At 46.4% G+C, this 15,160-nt stretch overlaps 1 protein-coding gene across 1 annotated transcript in view; it reads left to right on the top strand.

Moving 5' to 3' along the window:
- Window positions 1-3,509: 3,509 nt before the first annotated feature.
- The window catches only part of HMBOX1 (homeobox containing 1), a gene marked incomplete at both ends in the record, with an annotated part of 108,583 nt that continues 96,932 nt past the window's right edge, over window positions 3,510-15,160 (top strand). Inside the window, one exon of the mRNA XM_079550494.1 lies at window positions 3,510-3,550. Coding sequence (XP_079406620.1) covers window positions 3,510-3,550 — 41 coding nt within the window. The remainder of the gene's footprint in view (window positions 3,551-15,160) is intronic.

The raw sequence follows: 15,160 nt of genomic DNA on the forward strand, positions 1-15,160 counted from the left end.
GCAGTACTGAAAGTAGAATATGAAATGAGTTCCTCAAGGCCTTTACCAATAGACCGAATCCCCTGAAAATGGACTTTTCCTCCCTCATTTTTAAGCACACAGTTTCATGCATGCCAGAATGAAACTCTTGGTTTCACCTGAATTATTGTCTCAAAACTAGACATTCGTTGGAATTTCCCCACGCCAGGGTATTAAGATGCAGATTTTCTTCCCACAAGGTTTTCTGCTCACAAAGGACAAACGGATAGAGTAGCAGCTCTCTCTAATTTATGACACATACAGAACCTTTCTTCCATGAGCACCCATTTTCACAAAGATCCTGGACAATCTTTACAACTCGGTCCTACTGGCAAAACTCGGCTGAAATCGGTGTGCAAATTCGAGAATTACTTGGCGTGGAAACAGAGAATTGCTGTAGGAGCACAAGTCATATTTCCTTAAGGAATTAACAAAGAAGCAAGGTGCAGAGCACGCCGAGGAAGCTGCAGTGTGCAGTGCAGCAGCTCGAGGGCATGCTCTCACCTGCTTTTTGTCTTGCTAAACTCAAGCAGGAAACACTAGGGAATGGACCACCATACCTGAATGGAACAGTTTGTGTACTGAGAAATCCCCAGCGCTTTGCAGGGTTAATGAGCCAGTAAGCAGGTTATGTGCTGGGCACTTCAGCATCATTGAGATGCAGCCATCTCCAGTACAGAGAGTGGCAAGCATTTAACAAGGCACAGGAGCAGCTGAAGCTTTGAATAAGAAGAGAGATGAATAAAAATGCTACCTTTAAAACGTGAGATTAGAAACAGATGTCTGAGTACAGCACAGCAACCAATAGGTACTCAATGGTTCTTCAAAGACCACAGGAATAAGAGATGTTGCATCTCAAAGTCCCGGCATCCCCTAGCACAACTACTCTCAGCTGGTCAAACAGCTTTTAAACTCGAGGTTTGGTCAATTAAGATGACAAGTCAACTTGTTGTTCATGCACTGCACTAAACACTGTCATTTTCTAAGGCATTTATTCCTTATGCTTGCTTTCCACAAGTGAAAAGAAGGTAGATCAATCATTTCCTTCTCTGCCTCCACTCACAGTATGTTAACACAGGACTGCAACTGTTTGAATTAACGACTCCCAAGGAGACTGTTTACATACATTCATCAGAAAGCTGTTTTAAATTATATTTAAATATTAAAGCCCACTAACGTTCAAATATTAAATTAACAGCATCACAGTCCTCTGTTTTAAGTTCACAAAGTCTTAATTATTAAGCAGCAACATTACATTTTGTCTGCTCTTACCAAAGTTTAAGAAAGCTTGATAAACCAAGCTGGTGAAACAGTGAATGTAAAACAAGGAATTTGGTTGGCTGTCACTCTGTGAGTGACACAAAACATAAAGGACTATGAGCGTGCCCATCTCAGTGCACAGCTCCCTTGACTTGCTCTCTAAACTGGATGGCAGTTTGGCAGAGCAGGGCACAGAGATGAAGGCGAGGGGCTGAAGCCCTCACACAGCCTGGCTCTCAGCAGACATCTGGCTCAGGCTGAGGGCTCGCCAGCTTGGAACGTCGCTGGTGAGCTCATATATGGCAAAGTGACAGAGAAAAAGAAGAGATGACATCTCAAGCTAGCAGCTCCAAAACATTCCAAGTTTTTTAAGTTGAACTGAAGCCAACAAATACTGCAGCGCTTTGTTCCGGTGTTACCCATGGATCCAGTTCTCTCAACTGGATTTGCCCGGACCCAAGCACACTGAATTTGAAGTTTGAGTTTTTCACTGGATTCTGAGTCAGGCCTGCAGGCTGTTACCTCTGCCTTGTTCTTCCAAATTCAAAGCAAATGTACATGAATGGAGGATGAAAGCATTCAATTCCCTTTCTCTGCAACCCCCTGATTCAGTCCTATCTCCAGACCAAATACAAAGTGAAGAATCTGCTCTTACAATCACCAGTCCCCAAATGTGGGACACAGGCCTAAAAAAAAAAAAAAAAACAACACTGAAATGATGGCAGACAGCCTGTAATCCCCCACCAAACCTTCCCCTCAATCTACCCTTGTACAAGACTCTACAAACAACAAGGAATCCCACATTCCCACTGGTCTTCATTTAAAGATTTCTCAGTTGGCTTTTCCCCCTACACTACAACATCAGCTTCCACAGCCATGCCCACAAACGCTTTCCCAGTTTCTCCAACCACAAGCATTCATTAAATCATTACGGTTGGAAAAGACCTCTGAGGTCTCCAAGTCCAACCCACCCCACCATGCCCACTGCGTCCCTCAGTGCCACATCCCCACGGTTCTGGAACACCTCCATGGACAGTGACCACAACACCTCCCCGGGTTGTGCCAGCACAGGGTCACTCTTTCTGAGAGGAAATGTTCCCTAATACCCAACCTGAATCTCTCCTGGCACAACTTGAGGCCGACACCTCTCATCTCATCGCTGTGAGCTGGAACAGAGGCTGGCCCCCAGCTCACCGCAACCTCCTCTCAGGGTGCAGCATAGAGCGATGATGTCTCTCTCCCCTGAGCCTCCCCTGCCCCAGGCTGACCCATCAGCTTTTTGCTCTTCTCTGGACACGCTCCAGGACCTTCATCCACACACACAGACTTCCATCTCCCACATCACGTGGGATCAAGCTTTTCTGCCACCTGCTGAACTAATTTTACAATTAAACCACAAACGCGATGAACTTTAAGTCTCAAAACAAGCCCGGAAGCCAAGTTCACTTCCATAAAGCTTCCTTAGCCTCAAACCCACAACGTTATGTTTAACATCAGGTTAAACGCATCGGACGCTTGATGTCACAGCAAACGCTGCTCGTCTCCTCAGCTATCCCGTTCACAGGAAAGCAGCACAACTTCCGTGGCGACGCGGCTCTGGGGCAGCCCCACAGAAGCCCCACGCTCGCAGGACGGCGTACTGCCGTAGAAACACCTCCAGGTGCCAACCCCCCCGCCTGCCCCTCACCCAACCCCAGGAGGGGCGGGAGGACGGTTCTGATCGGTTCAACCGCCCCCCCAGCGCGCCGTTAACTCGGCGGGAAGCGCCCTCACCCCACGGGTACCGCAGCCCGAGGGCGAACCCAGAGCAGAGATCAGCGCAGAGATCAGCGCAGAGATCAGCGCAGAGATCAGCGCAGAGATCAGCGCTCAGCAGCTCCCACCACTCACCAGCTTCATGCTTCACCCGGCTCTATTTACGGGGACAACCCTGCCCCCGCCTTCCTGCCTGCCCGTTCCCCCTTCCCGCCCCGGAGCATCACGGGATTCGTAGTCCCCCGGCCCGCGATGACGTCATGGTCGGGCCCTCCCTCCCTCCGTTTCACCTTGCTCCTCCCGAGGCATGATGGGAGCCGTAGTCCGCGCCCCGCTTCTCCCCGCTCTCCCGTGGCGTGCCGCGCCGCCGGGCATGCTGGGAGTTGAAGTCCACGATCGGCGGCGCTCCCCGTCACCCTGGGGAGGGGGGAACTACAAGTCCCAGGGTCTCACAGCTGCAGCAGGTGGGAGCTCGGATGTTGATATCAACATGGCGCTTGTCAGACAGACAAAGACAGTCAGGCTGGTGTGAGCGAGCCAAAAAAAAAAAAAAAAAAAACAACAAAAAAAACCCAACAACACCCAACAGAGAGGAAGGGAAAGCGAGACGGGGAGGGGGGTTCCCGTCCTCGGGGGGGGCTCCGGCAGCCGAGAGCTTTCCGCCCCACTATTGTTCTCCTCCCGCTGCGCCCCCATTAATCTCCCCTCACGCCGGGGGGGCTCCCCGCCGGGGGCGGCCGTTCAATGGTGAAGCGGAGGAGCCGCCGGCACCCGGAGGTGAGTGTGGGTGCGGGGGGGAAAAGGGGGGGGGGGGCGGCTGAGCGAGGGGAGAGGGCGGGCGGGTGGGTGGGCTGCGAGGAGGGAGGGTGGGAGGGGGAAGGGCCCCCCCGTTCTCTTCTCCTCCTCCTCCTCCTCCTCCTCACCCTCCGCCTGAGAGATTCGCGGCGTGAGGAGAGCCGAGGGTGCGTGAGGAGGGGGACGCGGGCCGGGGGTGGGCGCAGCCCCCTGGGCGCTCCGAGTTGCAGCCGCGCGGCTCCGCCGCTCCTGACGGCGCGGGGTGGGCAGGAAGGTGCCCCCGGCTTTCCGGGAGCTCGCTGCTGCTGCTTCGTCTTTTTATTCTGTTTTGTTTCACCCCCCCAACACCCCCCCCATATCCCCAACCCCCCCCCCCCCCATCTCCGCTCCCGGGCGTGGGGAGGACGAACTCGCGGCGGCGGACTCCCCTCAGGCTGGGTGGGTGCTGGCTCCTTCATTTATTTCTTTATTCTTGTTGGTTTTTTTTTTTCGGCTTGTTTTGGTGTTGTTGGCTGCCGACTTCGGGCTGGGGCCGCCTGAGGGGTTGCGAACCCCGAGCGAGGCTGGGGGGCCCTCTCCTTCATCTCTCTTTTCTCTCTCTCAGCCCTTTTTCCCCTCTTTCCTTTTCGGGATCCGACCCCCGACGGACCCATCACCCATTCTGGGTGAACCCCGCTGCTTTCCTACTGATATATGGGGGGGGGAGGGAGGGGGGAAGGGCACACCGCTGCCGGGGCTTTGCGGGAGGGCTTCGGGAAGGGCGAAGGCGTCGACCCGAATGGATTCGTTTGTGCGGGATGGGGAGAAGGAGCCGGCGAGAAATCGTTCTTAAAAACGCGTGCGGAGGGTTTGGGCGGGGTGTCAGCCGCTTGTTTATTCCTTACTTCTCGGGGAGAGCAGCTGCGGTGCTGCGTTGTGGGTGCCCGGCTTCGTTCGGGGCTGAGCAGAGCCCTGAGCCCAGCGTGGCCGGGGAAAGGACAGGGGATGCTGCCCACCCAACCTGCCCCGCTCCCGGGCTCAGCCAACCCGACTTCTGTACTGTTCTGCTTGTGTTTTTTCGACTCAGATCGCAAATTCGAGGCGGGTTGGGCTGAGTTCTTCCACCTCTGGTGGGTTTTTCGGTTGTTTTGCAGAGTACTTCTTTGGAATGGTTATTTATTTATTCCCCTTTCTTTCCAGTGGGTCTGGAAATAGCTGTGGATGCATAGTGTTGTTCCCCCTTGTGCAGGGGACAAAATGTTTTTTTGGGGATGGGGAGGGAAGAAGGAAGAGGAAAATAAAGACTGTAAGCACGCCGGCTGCGGAGCCGGCTGTATCTTAATTTCTTCTTGTGCTCATTGGGACTACAGATAAGTGGCTTTAAGTACAGAACGCACGTGAGCTGAAGCTGGGAAGGTTTAAACTTTGTAGGGAGGAAAGTGTTAACCTGATGGCCAGGGCTTGGCAACGTGGGAGCCGATCTGATGGACCCCAGCTGCGTGCACCCCCACCCCCCCCATTCAACTATATAGGTATGGAGGGGAAGGAAACTGGGGGAAAAACTACAATCTGCTTGTAAGACAGCATGTAAAAGACACTGTATTGGAGAAGGGAAAACTGGTGGAGAAAGGCTCGGTGCTGTGCAGACGGTCTGTGGGCTCCCAGAGCCCTGAAGTACCTGCTTGCATCCCGTGCAGCTCCTGGTTGCTGCAGGGCTCATCAGGTACACTGCTTTCTTCCTGGGATGGTGCGGCTGGTATTTGATTTCCTCCATGGATGGGAGAGGAGGAGTCCTGTGCAGTTCTTTTCCCCGAGATGATTGCATTTGCTTTGGCCTTGCTGTACCCTACCTCATTAGTAGGAGCTGCATCTATATTTATTTACCATTACATCGGGTCCCTCGGGATGTCGGGTGTAGTTTGGAGTAGGTATATATGGATTTATCACTCTCAACATTTTTTTTTTCCTCTTGTCATGGTACGGCCAAATCGTTCAGCAGCGGGGAACAAACTTAATTTATTTCTGTGTTTTGCATCTTCCTTTTTGCCATTTCTCTTCCAAATTGCTAAGAAAACATTTCTGAGGCGCAGGTGGGGGTGGGAAGTAGGAAAGAAGTGAGAAATGGATGGGATACAGCAGTGTAGGGATGTGTTTGTTAGCTGCATATTGTGAGACCTCTGTGAAAGAGCGGTGCTTGATGCTGCATCAGCTAACAGTGCTTTGGGAATGCTTTTTTCCCTTCTGTGAAGATTATTCCTTAGCCCCATGACAGCCACAACTTTTCTGTATGGTTGACGGGATTGTCTGACGAGCCTGGGCGTGAGATGAGGAACAAGGAACTTGTGTCTCGTTCAGCTCTGCCTCTTCTTCCTCCTATCGTTCCTTCAGCACAGCGCAGGCACCCGAACAGGCATCAGCATTTTTACTCCTGTGTCATCCAACTCTGTTCAGAGCAGGTCTAGACGACATTGTGGTATGCAGACTGCCAGCTGTGTTACAGGAATGCTACCAGAGGTGAAATTGCAGGGTATTTAAAGAATGGTAAGGAAATCTTCAAGGAAATACTGTGTGAATGAGGCCTGTTTCTCTCTACAACTACTTCACTAAGCGGTCTTGAGCAATTCTTTTATGTTTTGTTGACCTTTCTAGAAAATATGCATCCCTTCAGTACTGTGATACGGTAATTCCACAGAACTAGGAGCCAGTGTCTGCTGCAGAAAGCTTACTGCTACTTCTGAGCAGTTTCTGTGTGAGCCTTATGGGTCTCTTTCAAGGCGATATTAGAAGTTCACAGCTGTCCAGTGTTTGTAAATTGAATTTATTATGAAGCGTTTACTTTACAGTGATGATCCGTGGTTCATGGAAGTGTTTGATGTGTGTTTTCCTCGGTGTCTGGAGCTGGGAAAATGGGGGCTTCTGACATTGGTTTTGAACATGGTTTTTATTTTTAATAAAATTAATTTCCATTGAGCATGAATTTCCGGATGTTTTCTGTCACTAACGTTTGGGACTGCACTTTGTTGAACGTCAGTGAGGCAGAGATGGGATTTGGGCGTTTAGGATACGGTGTTTGGGAGAGGAGTTGGAAGAATGAATGAAACAGAAGCACGAGCAGTAAAAAAACCCGGCCCCGTCCGCTTCATAAAGGCACCTCTGAAGATGTTTGGTGGTATGCAGGAGGACATGAACAGATTCCATCAAACAAATTGCGCAATTGAATCTGAAAAAAGCAACTTGTGTTTTACTGTGATTTCTGTGCTGAGCTTTTAAGGGCGCTACAGAAACACACGTTCCAGCACTGGGATCTGTGGCGAGCAGTTCTCATCTCATGCAAAGTTTAGGGTTTGAAATGGAGCTCTTGAAGGGCTGCTGCCAACTTGAGATTCCTGCTGCAGAGGAGCGTATCATCCTTTCTCCCCTTCCTTTCTGCAGCTTTGACATTTCTCAAGTCGCTGAAGTCGATTTCACTTGATGCTGATTTTAATGGAGCAGGCGTTGGATCTGTGTGTAAGCCCTTGTGGGATTGCCCCTTTAATTATACCTATGCTGATAATATTATCTTGTGTATTATCAATGGAGTGAGACCAATGGCATGATTTTAGGAGGTAATAGGAGAAATGGAATTTTTTTTGGTCAACTCCCATCCCGAGAGCTGTTTTCATATATTAGGTTATTAATAAATTGTATTTTAGCATTCTAGTGTTCCTCAGTTGAGTAATACTGCTTTCTGACATGTACAGAGATGAGGGCAGCTGGGCAGCCAAGTATACTAAGAGTTCACATTTGAGCAGTCAGTCATGCAGACTGATTGTATGTTAGCTGTGAATGCCGTTTCCAGTGTTCATGCTAAAGATGAATGTTTGGACAAGTGCTTATAAATTGGGGAACAGAGCAAGCAGGAATAACAAGGTATGAAAAGAAAGTGTTATTTTTGGTTTCGCAGGTGACAAACCAGGGTGTAGAGGGATTAAGATGCTCAGGGTCCTGCATGGAGTCTGTGGCAGCAATCAGTCCTCGATCTCCAGTTTGTCAAGGTTTTAATTGCAGTGTTTCTTCCTCCCCTTGTTAATTGGCTTACTTCCACGTTTTAAAAATAACGTCTAGAGATTACTTTCCTTTCTTCCAGTTTCAAACAGTATAGCCTGAAGTTTTTTTTCTTTTTCAGTTGAGCCTTGCAAGGAAAGGGTTGGAAAGCTTCGTCTAAACAGCACCTCCCTGACATCTGATACTATCTCGGAGCAGCCTCTGACAAGTGAACCCTCTCATTGAAATCATGTGAGGAATTTTGTTACTCAACACTGAAGATCTTCTGGGGGAAAGGAGGTTGCAAACTATTAACTATGTGGTCTTCTTTGCAAGCTGGCACAAAAAATGTTCTTATGCATTGAGGCGGTCATGTGGTCCGCAGAGAAGAGCAGGGAATGGGCTCTGCAGTTGCCGGCCAAGTGAAAATTTCATCTTGCCACTGTGAGAAATGCGTTTATTTCTGTGCTGTGCCTGCTGCAGAGAGATAGAAATGCTTGAATTCTGGTCTTTCTTAAGAATTGCATTGTTTGATTTCCTTCCCCTCTCCTCCCACTCGACTGGGTTAGCCTGCAGCCGTGAAAGCAAACGGAGGAGCTTTTATGGTAGAGAACCTTAAAAATCATATATTGTGTTTGGGATGCTTCTGTTCTGTGCTGGTGCAGTCAGGTTGACCAAAGAGGTCGTTGTTCATGCGGGCTTCCTGCATAATGTGCTGCTGAGCAAAGTGCTCGTTTCACAGTTATGAAACTGCTGCTATCACAATTACTGCGTCGTAAAGCCTAACCTAATCAGAAGTGATCGATTTATGGCCACCACTTGTGTGGTGCACTGCTGGAGCAGGACTCTGATGGTTCAGATTTGATTCATTATGGCTGAGCCACTGTCCTCCTTTACTGCTCCCTGATAAAGCAATACTTTGTACCTTTGCCTGCGAATCTTTACGTACTTCATGAAGCTCTCGGTATTTTAAAGGTAGAGAAACTGAGGCTGAGTGACTCAGAGCCACACGTTGAGTCCGTGACAGTTGTACACAGCTGCCTCAGTTCCCCAGCTGCCGCACATTTACACCTGTGATACACTAATATGCTGTCAATACATGGCATTTCTTGGCTAATCTTGTAATGCACTCAGCACAAATGCCCGAGTCAATGAGGTTTATTTATTTATTTTACAGCAATGGGAGAATTTCCCGTCTTCCATTGACTTCTGTGGTTTGACACTTGTCTTCCTCATTTATTCTCTTAATTTTATTGCTTTTAAAGATGTTAGGTATTTTTTTTTTTCCCTTTCTATCAGACCAAAAGAAGCACTGGGATAAGTCTTCTTATAAGACCATAAGGGATGCACCTTTTTCTTGTGTTGCTTTTCTTATTTGCTTAATAGGAATTTTTCAGTGTTGGACTTGAGATCTTTAAGAATGCACATGCATGATTATTACAGTTTTGATTCAGCGCTGTGTTAACCTGGACACCAAAATATTGAGCAGTTGCTGGTTTGATGTGCTTCTTTATGTACTAAATAATGTAGGACTGGTTACTCTTCTCATCTGTGTGCAGATTTCATTTTCCCAGTTTTTAATCAAAGCTGCGTGCAGAGTTTGAAGTTAAAAACTGCTCTTAAAACGGGGAACTGCTGTAGTGGAGTGCTTGTGACAGAGTGAATTCTGCTTCGTCTTTCCATGCAGCCCCAGTGTATGAAAGGTCAGTTAACTCTTTCTCCTACAGAATTTCCATGGGAACGTTTATTTCGTTTCATGGTGGTTTTAGTGCAGTTACTGTCCTGAAACGTATCAGCAGGTGTAGCTAATCAGGTTTTATATACATATATATACCAAAAGGACTTCTGTAGTCTGGCTGGACAGGGACCTGGCTTTGTGTGTGTGTCTGCAGCATGTTGGCAATGCTTTCTTCCAGCTGCTGTTTGCCTTGTGAGTTGGGTGTTGTTTTCAGATCTGTGGAAGAGTTTTTTTGCAGCCGGAGGAAAACAGATTTTATTATGTGCTCCATGGATGGAGGGGCCTTCTTTTGTTCTCCGTACGTGTAAGGAATCTATGGAGGTTAGATTAAATTTATAGAAATCCCATTCACTGCTGTGGTTGTAGATGAGGTATTAATATTGGAGTAAGGAAGTAATTTGCGAGCCAGGCATGCAAAATATATTAATTATGTTTGGTTCTGAATGCCCCCATCTCAGTCTCTCTTGCCTTGAATTCCTGGCTTTGGTTTCCTCTTCCCTTTTGAACTTAGTAGTTCAGAAACCTTCTTTCCTTTTCACTTTCTGAAGTTTGTCAATAAAACAACTCCCACTGAAACAATACTGTGGGCTGTGCTTTCAGTGAGCATTGTGAGCAGCTGGTTTTGTTCTTCTGATAAGCTATGTCGTATCAATTAGGAAGTGTAGCATATAGTCATTTCCTGCATTTAGAACTGCCCATTTCTTATGCGCTCTGAAGCAAGCCCTGAATCTGCTTTTTGTTCTTCCAGCAGTACTGCAATACTGATGGAAGCAGAAAGCATTTAGTTAGTTCATAAAATACAAGCGCTGTTTCTACTTGGGTATTTATTCTGACCTTTATTTTGGACACTTTCTCTGCCATGATCAGATTCTCTGGTTACAATGTCAGCTTTCACTAGAAGTCCCTTTGTGATTTCACTGGCGGGGCTTTGGAGTTGGAGCTGGGTGTGCACAGCTCTGACATGTAGTAGTACTCAAAGGTTGAAAAGGAAAGTTCTTCTGGCAGGGAGATGTCAGCAGGCTCCCTCGTTTCTAGGCTCTGCCGTAAGTCTTGCTTTATGACCCAGGGCAAACTTCTTGACTCGCCTGTGTACCGGCATGTAGTATGAATACAATCCTTTCAGGGCTGTTGAGATGTTTGCATGTTCCTAAAGTATTTGAGGATTCTTGGCTGGGTAGTGGTGCGTGCTGCTCTCAGTAACATAAACATGAATGACATAAGTGTATTTACACAGAATAAGAAGTAGTTATTGAAGCTAATACTGATTTTTTTCATGCCACAGATGGGAGAGGTAAGCAGTTCATCACCGGTTTGCTCGGCCCAGTTGTGTTGTGCGTTGTTTTCAGACCTCATGGTGGTTTTTGCTCTGACTGCGTTCACAGGGGCTCCATCTGCTTGATGGAGCAGTGCTGTGTAGTGATATGGACAACGATCCGAAAAAGAAGGAACTTATTGAACTTGAAACTTACCCTCCCTCCTTAATTTCCCTACCCGTAGAAGTAGAATGATGTTAACGTATTGGAGATTCATAAAAGTTAAGGTGAGAACAGACAATTAAATTGCCTTGTCTGATATGTTTTATATGTTTTATATCACAAGTCTTTAAATTTTAATCATTTACTCTGAAACTGAGACCAGTAACCAACGTTTGCCAAAGAAAAAAAGCTTGGATAGCTTTCCAGCCTTGAATGTCCATCTCCAGTAATTTCTGACTCCTCGCTTCTGGTAGTGTGTGCCATCTCACTGCTGCAAGTAAGTGGCTGATTTCTAATTTGAATTTGTCTAACTTCTGCCGCTGGTTCTTGTTATGACTTTCCTGACAAGATTAGAGCCCTTTAGTATCCAGTGCTTTCTTGCCATGAAGGTACTTACACTCTGTAATCACGTTAGTCAATTGATAAGGAAACAGAGTTGAGCTTTTAAGTCTCACTCTGAGGCATTTTCTCCAGCACTCAGATCATCCGGTGATTCTTCATGGTCTCCATTTATTTTTAACATAGTGGAAACCAAACATGGTAAGTGTTCCAGTCTGCCTCTTATCCACGCAGACTATCAAGGTGCAGTGACCCTTTATACTATGCAGCTGTTTATAAGGTTTGTAGGACCCCTTTTGCATAGGGAAATCCTGCTGTGACCCTGAGGTTCTCCCTAATAAAGTCTGCCACTTACCAGTTTTATTTTGCATTTCTTAGTTTACGAATTTGCCTTTGTTTTCAGATACGTTTTGCTTTTCTGGGCACGGTTGAAGCAGATATTCGGACCTCTTTCTTTGGCTGTCCTTTCCTCACAGTGATGTACTGCTCCCACAGGCGTGGTGACCGTCACAGATTTCTATCTGCAGTGCAAAACGTTGAACTGCATCAGACTTGAAATTTAGTGACAAAAAAGAATTGACATGGTGCAGTACCAGAGCACATGAAGAACGCTAACAGGCAGCTCTCAGAAAGCACCAGTCAATATGGAGCAGCTGATGTGGATCTCCACTGGAACCCAAGTACACTCTGTGCGCATAATTCATTCTGTTTGACTACATTTGTAATCTCAAGGAGTGAAGTTAGCCTTTTATCAAGGCATTTTTTCCACGAGTACATGCTGACTGGCATTACTGCTGTCCCTGTTCTTTAATTCCTTAGTGGGATAATCTTTTCTCTGTTGGCTTGCCTGGGCTGGCATGCTGCTGGCCACTGCACAGCGCTCTGGGTTTGCTCCATCCCCTTTTTGAGCTTTAGCATGAGCAGCCATCCTGAATGGTGGGTTCCAGAGAGTCCCTCATTTAAAAAACATTTGATTGCTATGAGGAACGTGCTGTGGTGTTTTATTCCTGAATGTCCACAAGTACAAAAGCACAGTGCTCTTGGGGATGCCATGGTGCATCTGGCAGGTTGCACAGCTGGGTGGGAGAAGAGAACTTCCTAACCCTTACAGGTACCTACGTTGGGAGACACTTGTGAGTTAGCCCTCAGTTCATTCCATAGGCAGTATTCTGGTAAATATTGGTGTCACCTTGTCACACTCAAGTCAATTCTGTTCTATTCGTAGCAGTGTGCCTGGTTACTTTTTGTTAAAAACGCAGCTGCCTTCACTTGGCTGTTCCTTTGAATTGCCTCTTCCTATGCCAAACTGATGTAGCCTTTACTCCCTCCGTGTTGCAGCTGTAATCAGTACTGCACTGAATGTCTCTTTCTGGTAGAGAGGCAGTATTTATGTTGTTGCTTTTTAGGACGGTGTATCATAGGGGATCCTGAAACCAAACCTGATTTAAATGCCGTTTAAATCATTACCATTGTCAGTAAGAAATGATGTAGGTAGCTTTGTTGTTGTTGGCTTTCCTTTTTCTTTTTTTTCCTTTTCTTTAAAGGTATGTGAAAGGACTTGCTCCATTGAAAAGCATCTGTTTTGAAACCTGCAGTCCAGTCAGCTAAAATGCAGAGGGGTCGGGCGCATATCTGAAGTTTGGGATGTCTGCTTCCTCTCTGGTGATTGGTGGGAAAGCTGCCAGAGAGATAGGCTTTGAAAAAAGGTTTGGAAGGGGGCACAAAAGAGAGGCGGACTGAGGCACGGTTTGGAGGCTGGAAAAGGTACTTTAAAAGAGCTGTGCTGTTTTACTGCTTGAAGTCTGAGGTGCGGCCCAGTGATGTTTTTTAAGACAAGTAAGAGAGACTCAGAAACGTGTGGTGTTTTGTGGGACATAAACATTTCTTACAGCGGCTTTCCTGCCTCCTCACTAGCTCGGTATCTGATTTTTCTGTTCCTCTGTCTTCTTGCAGGAGTTGTTTATTGACTGAAATTGTTTCCATATGGCTGCAATGTAGAGCTTGATTACATTAAACGTGGCGCTTTCCTGTGGCATTGCAGTGCTATGAGAAGCTCATCCCTCTTTTTTTCTCTTTCCAACCTCCCCTTCTTCCACAGAATTTTGTTTTTGGAATGTGGAACTTGCTAGGTGCCATCTTCCCTGCTCTGAGGCTTGTATAACTGGAAAGCTGGGATCCAGTTCTTTTTTTGGTCTTCATACTTGATTGCTTAGGTGGGTTAAGCTTGCTCATAAATTGCTGATAAAATACTTAAGATGAAGATTAGAGTGACGTGATTGCGGTTTGAGAGCATTACTGGAGCTGGGCCCTGAGGTGCTAAGCACTGTACAAGTATGCAGACAGGAGATAGCTCTGGAGGTAAAGACTTAGTGCCCATCAAGGCACTCCATTTAGATTGCCTTTGCTTACACTGATGATCGGTTTAAATATTGCTCCAAGGAGGTGTTAAAATTCCAGTGCTCGGACACTTCATGATCCTGAAGGGCCGAATTCACTGCTTATCAGGAGGCTGAAACTGTCTAGTTTGCAGACAGCAGATCCATTTACTAGCAGTGGATGCAAGTATCTTTGATAAGAATGAAAGTAGGTTGTTGGTTAAGTTAGCTAATAGAACTGCAGTTAGCTAAAAAAAACCCAGCATCTCCGCTCTGTAATTTTGCTTGCTTTCTTACAGACTTGTGTTCACAACCTGGATTCAAAATTGTCTTTTTAATTAAAAAAGAAAAGATATACGTATGTATTTAAATACCTTTTCTTAACCACATGTATTATTGACATCTAATGTAATGCCTCTGTTTCTTGCAGTGGATTTGAACAGCATCTAGGCAGTGTAGTCTTACTTTGGCTATTTGAGATGAAGTGAAGGCAGTGGAGTGATGGGAATCCCTGTTGGCTGAGCGCGTGGAACCAGAATCTGATGAAGGACTAAGCCACCTTTTGACAGTAGTAGCTATCTTGCATGTGCGTAGAGAATATTTTCTTCGTTTTCATATTCAGATAGTTGAGATCACAGGCTGTTTCATTCCATACTGAGAAACCATTTAGGAGCTATAAATGCAAAAATGCTTGTTTCCCTCTCATAACATAAGGTGGAAAAAAATGCGGAATGAGGTTGATTAATACAAAAATCTTTCAGTAGAGGACACAACAAGGTTCAGTTCATTTAATAAAGATAATTCATGTGGTTTCACTAAAGCATTTTAAAATGCAAACCGTGTTTCTTTAACCTTTTTATGCATCTAGCATACGAGGTATCATTCAAAATTATTAAAACTCAGTACACAAGGGTGACGTTTTAAAATTGTTTTCTAGACAACGTGGCTGATGTCTGAGGGTGCCAGCCATAGTGCAGCTACTCCATTTTCAGTTGCTGCAACATGAAGTTCTCTCCAACTTTTTCAATTCAGTGTAAAATGCGAGTTTTAAGACCAGAAGCTTTGCTACAAATGGCATCTTGGATGGGATAGGGCATGCAGGAGCTCTGCGTGTCTTTGAGGCAGATTCAAGCCTCAGATTATTTAGATATGCCTTGTGATTTGGAGTTGTGGCTGTGAAGCAGTTGTGGCTGCCTTCTCGGCTTCTCCTGTTCCTAAAGGACTTGCTGCCTGGAACCTCACTCCAGCAAAGGTGTTATAAGCCTTAAAGCAGTGATATGATGGAGCTGCCTACTTTCAGGCCCACAGAAGGATGCCCCACTTCAGTGGAAAGGTGGATTTAAAGCCTTTAAGTCTCCTTTATCTTTCATTTATTCTACTTTAAATGGTTCTCTGTCCAAAAT

Source organism: Tetrao urogallus, assembly GCF_951394365.1.
Source record: "Tetrao urogallus genome assembly, chromosome: 2".
NCBI classification, from domain to species: Eukaryota; Metazoa; Chordata; class Aves; order Galliformes; family Phasianidae; genus Tetrao; species Tetrao urogallus.